The following is a 23531-nucleotide window of genomic DNA, read 5'->3' on the forward strand; positions in this document are numbered from 1 at the left end:
GTAGAAAAGGGCCATATTAACAAGCAACAAGCCAGTGGTAGCTTAGGTTTTACTGTTTACATGTGTGCTATAAAGATCATCAGTACACCTTCGGTGATTTCTGTAGTACACGTCAAACAGAATTAGTTTAGTTTTCTTTACACACACACACACACACACACACACACACACAGCTTTTGAGGTCCTAAAGCAGCTTTATACCCCAAATTTCTTTGAAGCAGGGATACAGATTTGGCAGTAATATAATTCATAATGAGGCCAAACAGTAGTGATCAGAAGATGACAGGAGTGACAAGTTGGTGATCTATCTTGTGATCTTAAATGAAATGCTCAAATCTGGGGATCTTAAGAGGAAAATCTGTTAAGCCTAATATCAAAGCTCCAAGAAAAAAACCCAAAATTCAGAAGAATATGAGTGAACCTATAATTGCATACATAATGGGAGTTTAAGATTATTACTCTTAACTGAAATCCAGAAACTACATCAGTTAGTACCCCAAACTTTTGTAGCTAAGATTTTTTAAATATCCTCCCATCTTCCCATCCTATCCTTTTCTATCTCTATGTAAATATGTGGCTTTACCTTAAAAAAAGTCTTCCTTTAATTGAGATTTAAAAATTTATCATGAGGGTTTCTAATGAAAATAATCTATTTGTAACTCCTTTTTCTTTATTTATGTCTTCACAAAACTAAGATGTGCCTCTAAAAAGTCTGAGATTAGAAAACAAATTTATATTATTATATTTAAAAATAATACATCAGGAACTTGTGAAATGATCATTAAACATTAGCATTTATAACTGAATTTATTATGAACTTTAATCTTTTTTTTTTAAGAAGAATTTATTTATTTATTTATTTTTAGAGAGAGGGGAAGAGAGGGAGAGAAACATTAATGTGTGGTTGCCTCTCACGCACCCCTAACTGGGGACCTGGCCCACAACCCAGGCATGTGCCCTGACTGGGAATTGAACCTGTGACACTTTGGTTCACAGGCCGGCACTCAATCCCCTGAGCCACACCAGCCAGGGCTGAATTTTAACCTTTTAAAGGGCACATGTTAAATTTTTTTCCAGTTAAATTTAAGAATTAAAGGCATTTGTTCAATATTAAATGTTAATTAATAGTGAAGCACTTCCACCCTGGCTGGGTAGTTAGTTCACTAGTTTAGAGAGTCATCCCCATATGCCAAGGTTTCAGGTTTGATATTTGATCGGGGCACATATAAGAATCAATCAATGACTGCATAAATAAGTGCAACAACATATTGATGTTTCGCTCTCTCCTTTCCTCTCTCTCTTTAAAATCAATAAATAAAAAAACTAATGAAGGAATTCCAACAAAAACTTTTCTATTGAACTATCCAAACAATTGATAACAATATAAAGTGTAGCTTTAACAAATCTAATTGATTTCATAAATACATATATGTAATAAATGTAATCTGAACATAAAACAAAATATTACCTACAGCATTTTTCTGACTGAAGTCATAAAAGTATATTACTTATATAGTAGAAATATTTAAAAAATCAACTATTTCTGAATTTTAGTAAATGAATTTTTCTTGGAAGAAAATACAATGTGGAAGAAACACAAAACAAAACAAGAATCCAGACAATAATGAGATTGACAGAAATAACATATTACAAACAAAGTTAAAGGGGCCAAATTCATGTAATCATCATTTAGGTATGCACCAAATTAAATGCAATAAAGAAAAAGTATCATCAGTGTGTGCTGCTATTTGCTCATTTCCAGGTGACAATTACACAGGAGAAAACATGGCTATTTATTTTTATTTTCTAGATCCAGTAGGATAGATTCTAAAAACAAGTTATTGATGTCTTTCAATAATCAGAGGAATAAGAATAGAAATTGTTGAAGACATTAAATAAGTATGAATCTAATATTTTGTCATGTTATAATTTTGTTTCAAAGGCAATATAATTCAAAAAAAATTATGTTCTTGATTTTATTGAATATTTTAACTATTCTTTCAACACCTAATAACTATGAAAAATTATTTTTCAGATTGAGAATTATATACTAGCTTTTGACAAAAATTAATGTTTATATGCATGTTTTTCTAAGTGCCACATGTACATGATAAAATGTAAATTACTTTAAAAAACCATATATTTGATACTCTGTATCAAAAGATTTTATAATGGTCATATTTTTTAACCTGATTCTACTCTCCAGGATCTTTCCTAAAGAAATTAATGTGCAAAGATAAGTCAGTGTACATTCATTGCACCACTGAAGGCCTGGGAAAAGAAACTCTAAATGTCCAACAATGGGGGATTAGTTAACTTTATTTATGGTATATCTAGAGAATACATACTATGCATCCATGATAAATGATGAGTATGGTGTGCATGTGCATTCACATATGAAAACTATATAAAGAAACTGCAATTAATAACCATAAACAGATTAAGTGCTAGATAAATACTATAGTTCATAAGCCATAATTTTAAAAACTAATCATAAAATACGTATGCACATAATCTATAAAAATGAAATGGGATGATAAAGATTTAAGATTTATACACCAGAGTGTTAGCATTGTCACTGGTTATTCTGTGTGTGTTAGAATACCTTGAGGAGAAATTTGAACAGTTTGAATAGTTCATACATAACATGTTAAAAATATCACTTTGGCCACCTGTCAGAGGGCAAAGGGGAGGGGGAGGGAGGGACTGGATGAAAGATGCTAAAGGAATTAGCCAAAGAATATATATTCATAATCCATAGGCACAGACAGTAGGGGTGGGAGGGAATGGGGTTGAGTGGAGGTGGACAAGTAGAGGGGGAGGGCAGAATTGCGACATCTGAAATAGTGTCAACAATAAAAAATTTTTCAAAAATACCACTTCAGTCCTATATGACAAAAGTGGTAGTTCACAGTTTTTTGTTTTCCTTTTTAGGCATTTATTTGCTTACTCTTGAAACAGAAATTTTTTATCTTGGTAGGTCATTTGCTTTATTCTTCTGTTGATCAAAAGTAATCACACATACACAAGTTATTGATTCCCTTTAATCAATGAATAAACTGAAACTTGAAAAGATTAAGAATACTTAAGAACACACAGGAGTTTGAATCTCATACTCTACTGCTCACCAACAAGCTTCCTTGTAAGGCAATAGAAACCAAAACATTACTTGTTCAACTGTTCTTCAAAGAAAACATAATTATTTTTTTAAAAAGTATCTAGAAGTAGTTTGTCTTGTTTCTAATTCTACAAATAAATAAGGAAACTGATTAATAAGTATAGTTCAATGCTCAGCTCTACCATTAAAATTATTTTCTATTTTTAAATAATCCTAGAGATGGATAGATTATCTGAACTCATTGTTTATAGGTTATTGACATATTAATTAAATTCAAAACCCTATTGCAAAACCCATGGTTTTGCTAAAAACAAGTATAAATAATAAATAAAGAGCTAAATAAGTATAACTACATGTTAAAATAACCTTTTGGTAGAAGTGCTTTAGTAGTAATTAAGACCTACCATGTTTTGATTATCCAGTTTGGACAAAACCCTGCAATAATAAGTTCTTTACAGATATTACTACTTTCTTTTTTTCCAAATCATAAAAAAATATAGATGCACTGGTTTGTACGACAGCTAACACTAAACTGGTAGCCACAAATTGGTATAAATATTTGGAATGCATATAACATAAAGAATTAACTCGGCATAAAGAATGCCTAAACTCCAAAATGCATGTGTTTCAATACAGCTGATCCAAAATAAAAATTGTTTTTTTAATGTATTTTATAAAATAATACTTTCACTTATATAGTGCTTATTATATACCACATAGTGTCTTTAGATGCTTTACATATTATATAGTAACATTAACTAATTTAATCCTTACAACAATCCTTTGAGGTAGTAGTATTATTGTAACCATTTTACAGATAAGAAATCCGAGGCATAAAAACTCACAGCAAATAAGTGGTGGGACTGATCAGGGAGTCTAGTTCCAGAGTCTGTGCTCTAATACTGCTTCGTGGACTGACATTTCTTACAGGAACAAATACTTTCCCTATTAGCTGAAAATTTTAGGAAAGAGAGTTAAGATGGACAATAGGCCTAGATAATACTGAATGTTACAGTGTTCACAACGTGTGAATAATATTTTGAGAATTTAGCAGTAACACCTTAAATTCAGGATGCATCTTCCAATGAAACTGGAATTTTATGTTTATAAAGAATTTAAAAACAATGTATTCCAAATCCCCCCATTTAAAGATGAGACAGTTAAACCCAAAGACATTAAATATGTGTCTGGAATCACACAGCTCAGTGGCAGGACTAGGGCTATTGAGGTCCTTTGACTGACTCCTAATAATCTTTCCAGTGTCTTCCACATCACCCACACAAGGAAGAAATGCTCAAGAGAATATTTATTTCATGTTTGGGTATTGCTACTATTTCAAGTTCCAAGAACTTTTCTTAATTAAGTCTCTCATGTCTGAGTATTTATAGGCTTTAGAGAATTAAGCAAAAGTATTTCACTTTACCAATAGGAACTTTCCTATAAGATATAATGTTTTTTTATATATGAACATATACATATTTCATTTGATAAATTTTTGGTTGAAATATAATATTACTTAAAATATTAAGCTTAAAAGTATATAAAATATTATTCTAAGATACCATGTCTCTTGTAAAATCTAAGCTCTCTAGCACAGTACTGAATGTAGAGTTGACACTTCCATTTGAACTGAGATTTACCTTTTCTAAGAATATCTATAAAATGAGTAGAATGTGTAATAAGACTGACAATAAATCAATAATTGAAAGATGTTGGAGAATTTCAGTAACAGTTTATATGTGCATTTATATGTGTACACATGTTAAATGTCCCCTAAAATGAACGTTACTTCTCTTAATCTTTTAGGGTACAACACAAGCAGAACAAAATGTGAAGTGGAAGCACATAGCACTCAAAGTATGCCATATATGCCTAGCAAATCTGGTAAGAATTAAAGTGCAAGTTTGAAGTAATACAAGTCCATGTCAATACTCAGAATAATCAGAGAGTAAAAGAAAAATGAGAAACTTTTTTATGCTAAGAAGAATAATATAATTTTACTAATTTTGAAAATTTTACCTTAGCTTACCCTAACAGAAACTGAAGTAATAATTTTATTAAGACTTTTATAGGATGTTAACTAAACTCATGTGGTAATCATTTCACCATATGTACATATTCAAATCATTATGTTGTATACCTTAAACTAATACAATGTTATATGTGAATTATGTCTCATAAAAAGTGAAAAAATTCTTTAAAAATTAAAAAATTTAAAAAGCAAAATAATTACAACACAGAGTTTATGTTACTTATTCCTCATTATATTTTTACTAAGAACTGTTTGAAATCTGTTGAACTTAAATTATAAAGCTTTTCAAATTAACATTTGTACCTGGCAGATTAATAGACCAGTCTGAAAAGTAATTTTTAACATATTTTATAAAACTTGGATGTAGCAGAGTATCAACTGTGATAATAATGTAATAACTAGCTAACATAATATAATAATTGTTGTTATAATAATTTATATAAGGGATTACTCAGAAATATTGCTGACAAAATATCTTTTATTTTTGAGATCTCCCTATGAATGAAGCTTATGTATCAGACAAGCACTTAAGTTCGTCAGATGCTTTAGACCAGGTATGAAAGTAATTCTGAAAATCAGTGTAGTTGAAACTTGAATATAAAAACATGAGCAGATGCTGTTTTCTAAAACTTACCGAATAGTATTTTAAAAATCTCTTCTGCATCATTAGCTCTCTTTTAATGATCTGTAAGGCTTGTATAATTATCTAAAAAATAACATTGTCATATGAAATTCCATAAGAATAAGAAGAAAAAGTGTAAAGCTTAATAAAGTTCACTATTTCTTACTTAAAAGAAACTTGGTTATGATTTGCAAGGGCAAAAATCAGTGTTTTGGTTTTCTTTTTATTTTGCGGCTTCAAAATGTGTTATCAACTCTATTCCTCCATTCATTGTGCAGAATTATGTTGCATTGACTACACAAGGACCTCTTAATCAAATGAAGATCCTATGATTGAGGTATGAAACATGAACAGACACTTCAATCTAATATTTCAGGAAAATGATTAGCCTTATGAAATTATGTTTCCATCACATTTGGGTTGAATTATTAATGGGTTATGTTAATAGAGAAAAATACCAACTTACACATTTCTTAGAGCTGTGACAGCTTAATAAAGGTATTGCATTTTATTGGTCACACACTCCAGTAAATTTTTGAAAAGCCTTAACACATGTAACTTAGGAAACAAGTGAAATACATTCTAATTTGCTTGTCACAAAATGTACTGCTTTCTCTTCTAAAATTAGTTTCTTCTTTTTTTTTTGGAAGCTCTTCTTAGTAACTTCTCTACCATTTGCTCCTTACTCTTACTTCCTTTGAAACAGAATGTACTTGTCTTCATATATTTCTACGCTCAGAAAGTGTGTGGAACCCTAAAGCCAGTGCCAGTTAACACAGACCAAGTCCCAGCCAACAGTATTACAGGTCGACAGCTAGGACTGAGAAAACTCACTCTTCCGCTTCCTGGCGCCAGAAGAAAAGGAAGTGTTGCAGAGCTACAGCTATGACTGCAGTTGTAGATCTGATGCTAAGGAAGGTTTCAAATTACATTCGGTTAACAATTGGAAGTAATTTGGGGCCTGTAATTTGAATAAAGTAAGTTCCCGTCCCTCTGTAAATTTAACCATTTCATATATGTCCTAGATACCATTTTTTTTTCTTAAGAAAGGTTGCTTCCATTATAATCTCCTCTTCCCATCTTCAAACTCCCTCAACTACTTCCCTTTTACTTTTATGCATATCATGAAGATTTCTTTGTTCAACCTGTTGAATTTACGCTCAAGCATAGTTTAAATTCCCTATTTTTCTCCATTTTCCTAGCACCTATCCCTTTTTCTTAAACACTTCCTGTCTGTACTCTCAATGTACCTATCAGAGCTTCTTTCTCTAATTCTTCCCACATAACTTAGGGACAGACATCCTAATATTTTCCACTGTGCATTCTGAAGCCCTATTCCTTTTACTTAAATCTTATACGTCCTCAGCATCATCATAGAATGCTCATTTCCTCTCTTAGCTGGAAGGGAAAGTTGATCCTTCAACAAGAATATTACCTCCCTCAGAAACATTTTGAGGGGAAACCCTCCAAAATCCTACACCTTAAATACTACAGAAGACTGAAAGGGATTTTAAACCTTATTTCAGGTCAGCGTTGCTGCCTCCACATGTTTGCCTTTCTCATTTCAAGTAAAATCTACTCTTTCAAGTTCATACCATTATACTTTCTCCCTGTTATAGTCTACTTCCTAGGCAATTTTCTTCACTGATTTTCTATCAACCGTAGGCCTTCGGTGACTTCGATACTTATATAAAAATCCTAGCATCAAAGTGTGTTGCTTTCCTTGACCTCCAAAGGGTAATCCATGCTGCATCTCGGAAACCCACCCCCCAAACCAAAACTTGCATCTTCACATTATTTGGAATTATCTAACATATAAAGACTCTAACCATTGTGAAATCAATCTCTAAAAATAACCTTCTCCATCTGCTTTCATTTGCTTTTAATATCTCCACAAACTGCAATTCTTTCATTGAAGTGCTTCTCCCCCAGTTCATAGAAAACTCTGAATCTAAACAATATTTAACAAGATAACATGATTAAACATGGAAAGGCTCTTCCCTAATCTATCTTGGACATCATGTTAACCACTTTCCTTGCCAGCCACATGAGCACCCCCATCTTCTACTTCTTACTACCAAAACTGCCCACAAACTTCCAACCTTAGGTCCACAATCTTAGAGAATCAATGCCATCACAAATTTAAGTTGTTCACTTAAACTGTCACTGTTCTATGCATCTTTGGTGAACTTTCTGTTCCATCCTCACACCATTAGGAAACCTTTTCCACATTCACCTCCATTTTTTTCTTTCAGATCTCCCTTCCCTTCTCTTCAATGTGGCTTCCAGCTCCCTCCACAACTTTAATAAAAACCAATCAGGCAAAGATTATTATTAATTAGTTTTGTCATTTAACAACATATTTGTCTTTCTCTGGAATTTTTCTGTTGAGTATACCCTTCTAGAAACACTTCCCTTCCTTAAATTGTTCTTTTCTAAATATCTGTCTTTGAATGTTTCTTTTCAGCATAGTTTTCTGGCTCTTATTATTTCATCCACTCTTTAATTAAATAAATGTTGATGATGCCAGAATTTTGATTCTTATTCTTCAAATGATTCTGGCAATTCCACTCACTCCTATGGAACTAGTTAAATGTTGATACTCTAATTTTTAATGTTTCTAGCTCAGACTTCTCTCCTGAGCTCAGACACATACATCTAATCATGTCTACTAGTCATTTATATCTGAATTTTTCACAGGAAACCCAACTAATACCCAAACTGCACTTTATATTTTTTTAATTAATTAATTAATTAATTAATTTACTGCACAGTTTACATTCAATATTATTTTGTATTAGTTTCAGTGTACAGCAGAGTGGTTATACAACCATTAACTTTACAAAGTGTTTGCCCCAATACTTCCAGTACCCGTCTATGTATGGTGATACATAGTTATTACAATATAACTGTGTATTTCCTATGCTGTACTTTACATCCTCATTACTATTTTGTAACTACCAATCAAACTTTTTTTTTCCATCTATCCAAACATTTTAGGTACCTGAGATTTTTATCTTATTCCTCCTTTTCCTGCATCAATAATATCTAATAAGCCTTACAGATTCTACATCTTTAAATAACTTCTCATGGATCAATTGTCTCTGTTGATACATTAATTCAGTCCATTATTTTCTCTTAATTGACTGATGCCATATTTCATAAATGCTCTTTCTGCTTATATTACTCAGGTACATTTTTAAAATATAGCTTCTAACCTTTCCAGAAACAAATATCTAATCTTGTTCCTACCCCTATTTTATAACCCTCACTGCCTGAAATGCTCTCTATACACGAGGCCAACATCTTTCTAGTTTTGAACGTTCAACTCAAGGGTCATCTCTTCTATGAAGTCTTTCTTGAACTAATATCTACTCTTTTCAGGTAGAAATAATCACACTTTGTGATTCCATTTATATACATGTCAAAGTACCTGGAACATTATTGTGTGTAATTATCAGACCCACACTAGAAAAGCCCACGGGATAGGGGGCTATGTTGTGTCCTGTTATTTTCAGCACCTGGAAAAGCACCATATAGCATGTGCTTAAATAAGTGAGTATTGAATGAATGTTCAAATTTTAGTTCATGTTACTTTTTCCATGAAGCCTTTCTGGCCATCTAGTTAAAACAAATTTTAATTATACCTTTGTTAGAGTCATCCATATTGGCATACAAACATAACATGTTATCCACATATTTTAACTCCTCACTGATATTGATAGTTTATTTAGTATTTTCCACAGTCCAGCACATCGCTAACTCATGATATAAATATACTTCTGCTATTAGGTAAAAAAAGTTGAACAAAAGTCTTAAGTCTAAAATAAGTTGAAGAACAAATATAATTAATTTAATATAATCTAGCTGACTAGAGCTAGATTATAAATGTACTCGTACCCAGTTATGGAAAAATATATATATTGAATATAGATACATATCACACAAAAATTAATCATTTTATTTTCATCCATCTAATTGGAGCCGTTGTTGCCAAAAGTTGGCTATACAACTACCTAAAATGAAAATGGCTGGAAGATTTAACATTTGTTATATTAGAGGAAAATGAAAAATTAAATAAATAAAAAAGTAGTAAAAAGTTCTAGGACAAGTTAGATTAAAAAAAGAAAAAGTAACAAAAGAAAGCAGTAGAAGAGACAGACCTGCATGTCTTCTCCTTGTGGAGTCCACTTCTTCTGTGGCCACATCGTGTAATGGACAGACATAGACAAAGGAGATGGGTGTGAGTGGGTGTACTCAAAGGGTAAAATGACACCGAAGGAAAGAGCCCCAAATCATTTTGAGAAAGAATCCTGTGCATAATGGTAGGGAAGATATAATCAAACACACACTATATTAAAAAAACAAAACAAAAACAAAAAAACTACAGAAGAACTGATGGGTTAGTAGAATCAGAAAAATAAAGTTAGTGTAGAAAAAGAAAAAGGATTCAAAAGTTTATAATTATTTGCAGACAGCCAATCCTGAACACTGATGCTGAAGAAAGATACCATTAATAAATACCATGTTACCTGAATGACCACATTGTTTAAGACATTACTGATTCTATTTAAGATCTATGAAAAATGCTTTTTTAATTTTTAGTTATCATCTATAAAATTTAATTGAAACATCTTCAAAGAGAACAATAAAAATAGTTTCAACAGATATTATGCCTTCTAAATTGCCGAAATTGATCAGTGTACACATGAAAATTGTCCATCGGGCCAGTATTTCACTAAGTTACTTCAGTACAGCAAATATTATCGTAGCAACATTATGGAGAGTAACATACAAAATAAAACTCATTATAGGAAGAGTAGCTGAAATATACAGCCTTATTTAAATATTAAAATTTCAAATTAACCTTCAATTTAGGCAAATTTTCTTTGATCAAATTCCCTTATAATGCTTATTTATTAAGAAAGGTCTTATTGATACCACATAATAGATCATTGATGTTTCTACTCAAATTTGCCCATCCAAATCCAACCTTTACTATAACAGACATGGCACACATTTTGGAAACACTATTTCCCCATTGCCAATAGAGAAGTTCAAAAGACATTTTATACAGTGACTTACAGCAGAAAACGTATGCTAATTTCAGCATTTCAAATAAATTTCTTCCAAATATACTAGTGAGTTAGTATTGATGTGAGTGACACAGATAAACAACGCAATACAAAAACCAGAATCTCCTATTTCAATTACCAACTTCGTTTTGAATTAGGTACCACAAAATTCTTAAATGAAAACACATTCATTCCTGCAATAGTTGTATCATAGCTATTAAATGACTTACAGAAAACCATATTATATCAAACTATACTTGGAATATTGATTTATTGAAATTATAGCTCTTGAGAGCATTCTTTCCTACAACAAATGTATCTCTTTTCCTGAATAATGAGAAAATAAGAACATTCCACTAGGAAAAAAGTACACACATGACCAAAATTTTTTGCTTAGAAAAAAGAGAAATCCTAGTATGAATGATAGAGAACTGACAAAGGAACACAATTTGAAATTTAACAACGCAGTTTTGATTATTATACAAGCACATCTTTGACCTCTTGATAATCAGACAGTAAATCTCTTCATAACTATAGTACAACCCAGACTCTGCTAATAGAATTGACTGCAAGTAAAGTACTGTCCTCCTGAAATGCCCTTATACATTAATATGATATATGCCATTATTTTCTTTTCCATCCCCAGTCTACCCACTTCTCACAGAAAAGAGGAAAAAAATCACAGATATATAAATATGACAGGTTAGTTGAATTGTATCATAGCTTACATTATTTCTTCTGTGCAAAAATTTTCCACATATTTATCATACTATCAAAATAGTTTCCTCACATGTTAAAATAAAATTGGTATAAATTGGATAAAACAACTGCTCACAAATATTCCATTTCTAAGGAAACATTTTTTTGTAGAAAATATAAAAACAATAAATAAATGAAGTTTCTTTACCTAATATGTTCCTGTACCTTGGATTATTTTATAATGGCACTGCAGCAATGTTTTTCATATTATATGACTTCAAAAAACTCAAAATTCTTCTCAACCCATTTATTAAAGTATTATAGAGATTAAGTGAGACAGAGTACCAGTGATTTACCCAAGGTCACGAACAAGTTCAGTGGCAGAACCAGAAATACAACAGAGGTCTCCTGATTACCAGGTCAATTTTTTTTTTTAACTAGATACTATATGATGCAATAAAAAGATGTGAAATAAAAAGTCAAACAAGGAAAAAAACAAAAATTTTTGTGTGGTGATATCTGAATCTGACATTTTATTACATAATACTTAATTAGAGTATTTAAAAAAAGAGGTACATGCTACAACTAGGAAAGCTATTTACCAATGCTATTACGTTTGTGAGAAATATAGTAACAATTAGCACCAGTAATTTAATATTTGAAAAAATTATACAAAATTTATATTACATAAAAGGGTGAAAATGAGAGATTTGGCAATGATCTCACTACTAAGTGAAAGTGCCCATTAAATCATTTCTTCATCATTTATGTGAATATGAGCTATTAACGGATCTTAACTAATCTCATATAAAAACTGATTTAATTTTAATTAGCATATTTAATATTCATTTAAACAATGTAAATATTTTTGGATTTCTTGCCTTTCTTGTGGTTACAGTTTTTATTATATACTATTTGTATTAAAACAGCCTTTTAAAAAAAGAAACATAGTCAACTAATATCATTTAAATAGCCATCTTATTTATATAGTAATACAATATAAACTTATTTTACATATTTTATTGTAATGAATCAGAGGCTTTGGTGAACCTTAAGAAGCTAGGATTACTTCCTCTACTCTCCCTAACCCCCTACTTTTCCTTTAATTGTTACTTTGCCACAAACATTCTACTTTTCAGTGCTGTTAATGGCAGTTCTACTGAGAACTCTTTCCAATGGTTCATTTAACCAATAACCAGTTAGAGTGATTAAGGACAATAAAAGTATAACCTTCCTTAGGGGTCCATTACTGTCACAACTATGGCTGGATCTTAGGTTCAGACTTAGGAATTACAAAGACTTTGTAAAGAGAATGCAGTTTTTTTTTTTTTGTTTTGTTTTGTTTTGTTTTGTTTTGTTTGTGTGTGGGGGGGCGTGTATATGAACTACAAAAAAAAATACTTTCATATAATATACTGAACAAATGGCACATAAAATATATTGAATAACAAACAGCATTTTATAACATAGTAAGTTATTTTTGAACAAATATTTTTAAATTTAAGATATTATCAAGCTACAATCCATGAAAAGAATGGGCTTTTAATCAAATAAAGTAGTATAACATATTTTATATGCATGAAAGCTCTCTGTATTGGTCTTTAAATAAAAACAATATACTGAAGATAGAGTGATACATAAAATAATCATTTTCATTAAGGTATTTGGTTAGTTCATAATAATAATGGTCAGATTTTATGTAAAATTTTGTGTTAATCAAAAATATTTCCCCTGCCAATGTAACGTATTAAATAATATATTTCAACTGAACACACCAAATTCAAGCAAAAATAATAATCTGTAATACTTATTTTTAAAAGGCACATACAAGGAGCATGTTTATCTATAAATTCAGTTTTTAACAAGGATATATGATATGATACTATTTGAAATTTTGTTGATTTGGCTAATGTTCCCATTTATCAACATTTATGACAGACCTGTATAATTGGTCCTATTATCAGATTTAATTTTACTGGAGTAAAAATATCTCCTAAAGGAGCACGCAGTTGTTAAAAAGATTTCTGACAATGAAAGAGAACTCAGAACTTTAAGTGTATATTAGAACTTAGACATAATTAAAAGCTGATCATGTTATGAGGGCTTTTCAAAGATCACAGGAATCTTATTATTAAAGGTCACAGAAATCTTAGAATGTTTACATTGAGGGCAGGAGAGATCCCTTTCAAAATGAAGCCTAAATAAGTATCTACAATGATACAAAGATCAGGATAGACCTAGAATATAGAAAGAAAATGTTTATTAAGTTTACTGATTTCAAACTAAAACTTCTCTACTGTGACAAAAATCTGTAGAAAAATACCTCAATCCAAGTATTTGAATTTATTTTTTAAACTCATTATAACTTTCCATAATTTGTCAGCAACCATATTTTTGAACATTTATAATAATTTATATCTATTAAAATAAGGTACAGTATTTTAAAATATTACTCTTTTTAAAATCTCACTAAAAAAGTTTATCTTTTTTAAAAATTTGATTTATTTATTGTTTTTCTATTACAGTTGTCCCATTTTCCCCCCACTACTCCCTCCCCACCCCTTCTCCCAAGTCAATCCCCACCCCGCTGTCCATGTCCATGGGTCATTTATACTAGTTCCTTAACTAGACCCTTCCCCTTCTTACCCTCATTCTCCCCTTCCCCCTGGTCACTGTTGGTCTGCTAAAAAAGTTTATCTTTTAAATCTCTTCTTTCCTTTTCCTAGCTTGCTTTTTCTGATTCTATCCTTGAAGTCTGATATGTAAAGCAATTTTAAACACAGAGGAAAAACAGAGTATGCATTAGGGAGTTGAAAATAATTGATTTCCAAACTATTGCACACAATTTATCACAAAAATAGATGGTCACTAAAGTAAATTTTGGCTTTATAAATGTATCTGTATGTTCAGAGGAACCTGAACCAACTTTAAGTGAGCAATTAAACTCATAAATTATGTATTTCACTTTACTTACAGGAAAATATTCTTGTTAACAAAGAATGCTATATTTATGTCTAAGGGTGTTAGTAGTATTTAGTTATAAAATTCCATCTGTTAATTTGTGTTGTTTAAAATATTTACTTTGTTTTAGATCACATTTTTTTCTGTAAAAAATTGAAATACATTATTCTACAACAATCCAGAAATAACTAGAAATTACCAACTTGCTAATATTGACCAGGAAAAACCTTAATTCTTTTTTCCAGGTGGATGGTTTAGAATAGCATCTAATTAGAAGACTAATTTAGAGTTAGTCTGGTTTAGAATGAAATGAATTGTTTCTACTTTTAAGATATATCAACTTATTCAAGAATAAAAGAGAATGTAAATCCATTATATCAAAACTCAAGAAAAAATTTTTAAAGCATAAAATTCACTAATAAAATACATCTTTGAATATTTCCTTTTCCTTAAGATAAATTTTATAGAACATAATTTCAAATGTAGAAGTAAGAAAAAAAGTCCCTACACTCTCCACTGTCACAGATTCGTAAAGAATACAACATGCAAAGGTCCATGTTGAAAAAAAAATCAAAGGTTAATATATTAACTAAATCATATAATGCTAAATCTAGGGGTTTATGCACAGAAGATGTTATAGTTAGTAGTTGAACACCACTCATTACTTTCAATATTTTTTATTTCCAAAATACTATACAATCATACTTAAAACAAAGTGTTTCACTGCCCTCAATGTTTCAGAAAAACATATTTTCCAGACAAGATACAGCAAGGTAAGTAACTCTGGGATGGTTTCAGGGTAACTACACTAAGTCAGTCCAAGATTTTCCTAAGTATAGCATAACTTACACTTAGAAAATAACAAATCAAAGTGAGAGTCCTTTTATAAATAGGAGGAATTAATCATCAAACATTAGAAATCATTTAAATTATATTTCAAAGTAGATTCTGAACTATTTAGTTCTAAGAGTTTCTCATTTTTGAGAAACTGTATGAGTTCTAAAACATTCAGTCAATCTAACTGAAGTTATCTTTCCCACCAGATTATTTTATAGGATGTATTTTTTTTAAATATGAGATAAAATATCCTATGTACAAATATGCTCTTTTCTCAGGCACATTTCAAACTACTATAAGAACAAGTAAGCTGAAAGTGAAAATTATAATAAAGTTCAAAAGATTAAAATTTGCTTTCAATATTTAATAGCACTGCATTATTACAGACTGCATTCTAGTTCAGAATAGGATTGCTCATTGAAATAAATAACAGATTTGCCCTGCTCATATATCCTTGATTTGCATTAAAAATATTTTATTGACTTTATGGCCGAAACAAAATCTAATCCACATTACACACAAGAAAGACATTTAGTAATTTACTGTAAACATTATCCATAAAACCTGGGATTTAAAATCACTTGATTTTAAATAAGCCTATATTTTATGTTCACAGCAAAGATATCAATATGATAAATATCATTATTTTTCCCAGAGAAAATAAATCACCTCTTTTACTAATTAACCTCCTGAGGCACCCTAGTTCAGAGATGTCAAGATTTTTCCTCTAAATAAGCAGATACTAATCCATAATAGTTAAAGTATGTAAATATTTATTAACTCATTTTCTAGTCTATATAATGCCATTTAGACCTTCAATTCTATAGTATTACACTTAAAATAAAAATTTCAATATAATTTTTTTACTGTTAGTATATATCCTAAAAATAGCAAAGTTCCCAAGTACTGTTCTTGCATAGGCTTTCATAACACAGCAATGGAAAAAGACAACAATATATGCTATTGATACATAGTAAACTTCTCATATCCGGTTTGGGTTTAAGTCCTTCCAAACTTTTTCGAATAACACAAGTTCACTAAAATAATCCTCTGATGAAAACTATTTGACTACTAATGAAAGATAATCTTAGATTTCAGTGCATCAAAATTGTTTTAAACACTGATTACAATTAACAGAATTTTAAGATCATAGATGTATTTATACATAAAATAAAGAATGCCTCCATTCTCTGTAAAGCCCAAGCTCATACACGTGTTATTGAAATGTAATTAGCTGCACTTGATGTCACACTATTTTCCTCCTATTATATCACTCCAAAGTTTCAATAATTAAGAATATTCTCTACATATCCTCCATTTATTTTAGGAATAAACAATAGTATTTACAGAAAACTAAAATTTAACACAGCATTTACGGCCTCAGCATATTACATACTTACTCATGACATTAAAGCTTTGAATATCTGGAATCTCCTAGTATATAGGAAAATGCACAATAGGCAAAATAAAAAAAGATCTATAAACATTTTAAACCATAATATTAAGATATTCTAATTACATTACTTTTTCTCTATTGCACACATAGTTTACTCAATTAGAGGGCTTAAGTGATAAAAAATATATATGCTATATACAAGAATACACAAATTAACATTATGTAAAGTAGATCTTTAAAATTTTGTTAGTGAGGTTTAAATATATTTTTAGCCAAACATTGCATTGTTTCATAATTTTAATATACAATATGATTCATTTGCATAAATATGTATGGCCACAAACATATTCATGTAATCAGACATGAAGGCAAACAGGACAAACAAATAAATAATAGTTCATAACTAGAGATAATCCACATTACATAATATACCAAGGAAAGATTTTTACAGTAATGGTATTTGTTATATAAATCACAACATAAAACCTAATTTTACACATACTTTACTTCTTAAATCAACTTAAAGATAAAAATACATAATAATATATTACTTTTTCCAAATAAACTGATTTTTAATTGAAGATTTGAAAAAACATGTAAGATATTTTCTTACAACTTTATGCGCGTATTTAAATTCTCCATACAAAATCCAATGTATTTTGTTAAAATTTTAGGATGTATCTGTTTCACTATCAGAGAATTCACAGACTAAGCCATTTTCACTATGGCATTTTTCCTTTTCCAGACTTATGCAATGTAATATTTTTTATCAAAGCACCCTATCACTGCTGTATTAACTCAACCATTAGTATAATTATTTTTAAATTATGTATTTTTGCCAAATATAAACTCTATTAGGGCAATTGTTGCATCTATCTTGTCTACTCCAATAACTCAGAGCCAACCACAATGCCTGGCATACAACAGGACAGCAATTAATATTTGTCAATAAGTTTAGTTTAATTCAGACACTGGCAGATTTTTAAATACAAGCGTTTGAAGATCTAAAAGGAAATGAATCATCATATAAAAGTACATTAACACTGTTACTACAGACACATCCATTTTAATGATATTATTATCAAAAACTCCATTTGCATTCTACAATTTTGAAGAAATTTTTGATGAACTCTCTCTCTCATTCGATTACTAATTAAGAGCAATACTGATTACCCAGTTGACTATCTTAGCATTTTGCTTCTCTTCTTTTTGCTCCTGATTCAAGTTTGTGTCTTCTAGTAATCATCTCTCTCCAAGAGAGAGAAGGGAGAGGAGAATAGTCATTTTATTTCAATTCATTGGTGGAATTAATGGTTTTAAGAGACTCTTTACTAAATTCACATATTATGCTACTAATCCTCATTGTTTTTGGCAATATTTTTAGCTTCAGAAGTTGTAAATAAGTCATTACCAATATGTAATATAATACCTCAATAGCATTTGAAATGAAAAAATAAGAAATGGCCTACAAACAAAATTAAACAATATAGTGAGCTTACTCTAGTACTTCTTAGGAAAGCCAAATGCTCCTCATTAAAGTACCTTAATTTGAGTCAAAATGTCCAAATATATAAATGACCATTTGTGCTTATATTTGTCATTTTTTCCTAAAGAAGGAATGTTAATAAAATATTTTTACTTTTCCCCAAAATATGTAGAATAATTTTAAATAAACCCTGAAATAAAGTGTTCATTACAAACTATAAAGTTCACACCAAAATGAGAAAAATAGGATGCAAGCACACACATATTTAAAAAGCATGAAATGCAATGCTTATCCTCTCATGCTTTCAGTGGTTCTCCAAATCCTGACAAACCTGGCTCAGATTGGTGTTTCTTTTTCGGCAATGGTATGTCATCAGTTATTGTACCATTCACCTTTTTCTGTTGGTCTTCCCATGTAACTTCTAGTATAAATAACAAAAAACATAAACAGAGCTTGTCAGTAACATTAGCAATGTTCATAACGAGAACCTAAAAATACTTCAGGTATTTTTAAAAGATTTTTCCCTAAATTCTCCCATAACTTTTCGGTAGTATGTAGTTAATGTTTTAAAAAAACAAATGTGACATTTGAATTTTTTGGAATGGAGTTCAAATATCCAAAGCACTAAAATTCACTCCCAATAAAATAAATGGGACAAAGGTATGAAGAAAATGATAATGAAATTGATTTGACAAATACATTTTTCTTAGTTGATATGAATAATATTATTTTAGAAATGAGCATTTTGCTAAACACTTTTTTTTGTGGTGAAATGAAATGTACACATGAAATTAAAATGCAGAAATTATACATATCAATAGAAATTAAATTTTAATATATAAGATAAAATGGCTACTTTATTATCATATTTCGTACTTTCATTAAATGATACAAAAATCTGTGTGCTATAGGATACAGCTTGAAAAAATTAGTAAAAATTTGGTATTGTTGAATATGAGTTACCTGGTTTATTTAAGACTATTTAGAATTATTTGTAGTATGACCTAATGTCCATTAATTCAACAATATATATTCTATTCAGCAACTATGATAATCCAGGCATGTCTAGGCACTGGGGATATAATAAGTAACAAAATAAACAAAAATACATGCTCCAATAAAGTTTATATTTTAATAAGGGAGGTAGCTGTATGTTTATCTGAAGAGAGGGCAGTACAGGCAGAAGAACATCACTTGCAAATATCCTGAGGGGGCAGCAGGGAGCGTGTCTGACAGTTCTAGAAAACAATCATCAATTTGAATGGGAGATCTCCAGGGCTAAGGCAGAGTGAACAATGGGGAAAATGGTAGAAGATGAGATTAACAGACAGGATTTGGGAGCAGCCAGAGTGCCCCTTCAGTAGATGAGTGGATAAAACAACTATGTTACATTTACACAATGGAATGCAACTCAGCCATAAAAAAAAGAATAAAATTTTACCCTTTGCCACAGCATGAATGCACATAGAGGACGTTATGCTAAGTGAAATAAGCCAGTCAGAGAAAGACAAATACCATATGATTTCGCTCCTATGTGGGATCTAATGAACAAACTAAACTAACAAGGAAAATAGAGACAGACTCATAGATGGAGGGCAGGCTGATGGCTCTGGGATGGAGGGTAGTTAGGGGGCGGTAGGATCAAGCCAAAAAAAAGGACTCATGGACAACAGTGTGGTGATTGCAGGAGGAAGTAGGTGGGTGGAGGTGGAAGAGGGTATAAGAGGGGTAAATGGTAATAGAAAAAATTACTGTAAGAGAAAGCAAGGAAATGAGAAGTGTGGAGAGTACAGATCACGTAGGGCCTTGTGGGTCATGTATCAAAAGGTTCACTGGTTACCACTGAACCCTACTCTCATAATAGCATTCATAAACACTTAAGTATATACATTTGCCTATATTTTTATTCACATGTTTCTAAAGCTACACTCTAAGTCAAGTAGATGGTTGCTATGTATGTACGTTTTAATTTCTGGCACCTTATTCACCTCCTTGGCCATAAATAATGAAAAACTAGCATTTTATAATATTAAGCTAAAAAACATAACTAGGACTTGAAATCACTGTCAAAAATGAAAAAAAAAATGCTGTATGGAAACATCAAATACAAGTGATTGTGGATACAATTACTATTTTTTTTTAAGCACAAGGAACCATTTTAATTAAAACCAAACTAATTCCACCACCATATTTACTAAACTAGATACAGAAATTAGGGTGACTAGAACTAGCACACACCAATTTGAAATCCATGGTTCCATGAGCCCCCAAGTTTGGAGAGGGGAAACATGTTACTCTGCCTCTTGGTCACTTCCATAGTATGTTTCACCTCTAGGATACGCTACTATTTTGGATTACTTATACTGCTAACATTGACTGCAGTGAGTACAGTATAAGGTTTTCCCTTTCCTAGACTTTAAATAAATGCTGTTAATAATAGGACACTTTAAACTGGTCCAACATCAATCAGCTACTACAAGAAAACAAAATTCTTGCTATGGGAATATTAAAGTGACACCTGGGTGTGTAGCTGACACCTAGTTTTCTAATTAGTAAATAACCTGATAAAGATGCAATACAGGATTTCCAAATGGTAACCAATCTGAATAAAGATGCTATATATAGTCAAGGAACTGGTATGAATGACCCATGGACATGGACAATGGGGTAGGGATTGACTGTGGGAAATGGGATGGGGGTGGGTGGGGGGAGCAATGAGAGAAAAAGTGGGACAACTGTAATAGAAAAACAATAAATAAATAAAAAAAATTTTGAAGTTGCTATATTTCAGGCAACTGCTAGTGGAAAGAGAAATCCTAAAACCTTTAAAAAATATACAAGTTTTCAGATAAATTTCAAGACTAGTACAGCCTTCTTTAGCTAGGAGAACAAAGGAATCATCTATTTCTTAACCAAAGTTAATCTGTAGTAACATACACACAAAAAAATCCAACATACTAATTTTCCCATGTTAGGGAAAATAATTAGCTCATTAATCATAAAGTACTTTTATTTATTTTTAAAGTATATTTTATTGAATATATTGTTACAATAGTACTTTTAAATTTTGAGTGACCTGCACTTTTGGTTACCAACCAAAAAAACAATATGAAAGATTTTACAAGTATTACAGAGTTGTTCAAAGTCAAATTTTTTAGAATCCTACATATATGTCATTTTGAAAAGTTGTTTCACCTTTTATCATTTGATAAAGTTAGTAGCGTTCCACAAATAGAAGGCATGCTCCTATTGAAATAAGACTGAGCGTGTAGAGCAGAAAATGATTGTTTTGGAATAGATCAGCCTATCTGTAAACCGGAAGAAAGCATCTTCTGAAGTGTGCAGAAAAATTCCTTAATTCATAACATTTAAAAATTTTAAACACTTTCTTTGAGTTGACACTTAGTTGGTGATAAATTATTTATAGAATCATTTGTCTTGTGCTGACAGAGTGAAAATGGCAAGTATTTGTTGAAAATATTATATGCCAGTGACAAAAATGTCGCATAGCCATAAATTTATAAATACCAGCCAAAACAACAAAAAAGAAGACCAAGACCAAGCCTAAGCCTATCAATGATTGTTACAAAAGGTAGTAGATATGTTGCCAGTCTGAGCTAGAAATGATGGATTTTAGGAATATTTCTGCCTTTAACTAGGTGCATAACGTTAGGGACTTTCCATAGCCTCTCTGACCTCTACACTGTTATATCAGAAGTGAGAAATTTGGTCTTGAAAATCTCTAAGGTTATTTCTGCCCTGAAATTAAAGAGTTTCTCTTGCTTCTTAATGATTCTAGACAGAGTAGTTAGAGTTTGTGGAACAGGACCTATACCAGATACGATGAAATTAAGACACTTAGAATTTAGAAGATTTCTCAGAAGTTCTAAATGTGGCTATTATTAAACCCTGTATCAAAACCAAAGTTCTATTTCAAAACATAATTAAAATCATAAAAAGAACAGAACTACCAAATCATTAATCCATTTATCATCTAAAAAACAATGTTAAGAGCTACCCATACATAACCCTCTCTGAATTTACATTGTAGGTCATACAATTAAAATGAAATACATAAAGTAATTAAAAGCAACCTAGTTTTATATTAGAAAAAAAGTTCAAATTGTTTGAAAGTTGCTTTAGTTACATTAAACAAAAATAGCAAAAATATCACTGAACAAGACAGTCTTTTCTATTAAAGGACCATTGTGGTAATTTTAAAAGCAAAAGTCTTCTTATTGTTAAATGATAAAGATCTTAAAATTAAAATATAAGTACAAAGCTGTAGCTCATGACAGTGGATAAAAAGCAAAAATTAGAGATGTATAATGTAATTTAATTTGTAAGATTACTTTGAAACAATATATATCAAAGCCCATTCAAATACAGAAAACTGCTATAAGGAGATAACTTTTTTTCACCAATATTTTATTGAGGATTTTTAAAATGCATGGAGTAAATATCAGTTGTAAGTTTAATTTTTACATTGAGAAGCTAAAATATTAATTTAATAGATAATTTGAGGAACAATTTTACACATTAAGACTTAACTTTGAGGTGAGCTTTTTAAACAATATTTTGAAAAACCCATATTTCTACAAAATAACTATATACCAGTTAGTCTTCATTATACCATATAACAAACACTATGAATTAAAGAGTACAAATTCTTATATTAGCAAGATTATATTTATGTAAGACTGTATGTTTTAATGTGCTTTCACATACAGCATCATATTTGATCCTATAAAACACAGAAAGGACCTTCACTGGGTGGTTTCTACTGGTAAGAAGACAAAGAGCTGATTAATAAGGATAAGACTGAATATCCAACCTAGTTTACAATTGCATGTGTATTGCCTCATATTGAAAATAAAAGAACTATGCAAAGATTCCCTTTTCTCAGATGAACTAACTTGGATTAAGGGCCTAGTGTCACACTCTTGATACATAGTAAAGGCAGACCCTGAGCCAAGGCTCTAAAACCTGTCCTCTTTCTCTAGTACCATATCACCTTCCTAAGTCCATGTAGAGACATAGAATTGTATTTAGGAAGTCAACCATGACAGGTCTTGAACAATGGCTAAAGTCTGCCGAAAGGAATGAGGAAAGGGTTCTTTCCTAAATAAATTAGTCAATTAAGGCTATGGATGTACAGAAAAAAATAAAATGAGCAAAAAGGGGAAAAAAAGCAAAATCAGGAGAAATGGTCTCCAGGAAGGCTAGGAAAGGTAAAGAAAAAAGTTAGAAAACATTTGTTTAACAAGAACTTAACTTCTACAACCAATTCACTTAGGCTTATGGA

At 30.7% G+C, this 23531-nt stretch overlaps 1 protein-coding gene across 9 annotated transcripts in view; it reads right to left on the bottom strand.

Moving 5' to 3' along the window:
• The window catches only part of RIMS2 (regulating synaptic membrane exocytosis 2), a 426764-nt gene that overhangs the window by 117963 nt on the left and 285270 nt on the right, over window positions 1-23531 (bottom strand). For 2 of the 9 annotated variants that reach the window (XM_090283465.1, XM_090283464.1), the window contains one exon: window positions 9936-9968. The exons of the other annotated variants lie outside the window; for them this stretch is intronic. In XM_090283465.1, the coding sequence (XP_090139591.1) occupies window positions 9936-9968 (33 nt within the window). The remainder of the gene's footprint in view (window positions 1-9935; window positions 9969-23531) is intronic. 9 annotated transcript variants of the gene reach the window in all.

Source organism: Furipterus horrens, unplaced genomic scaffold (genome assembly GCF_987537825.1).
Source record: "Furipterus horrens unplaced genomic scaffold, mFurHor1.1.pri manual_scaffold_7, whole genome shotgun sequence".
Lineage (NCBI taxonomy): Eukaryota > Metazoa > Chordata > Mammalia > Chiroptera > Furipteridae > Furipterus > Furipterus horrens.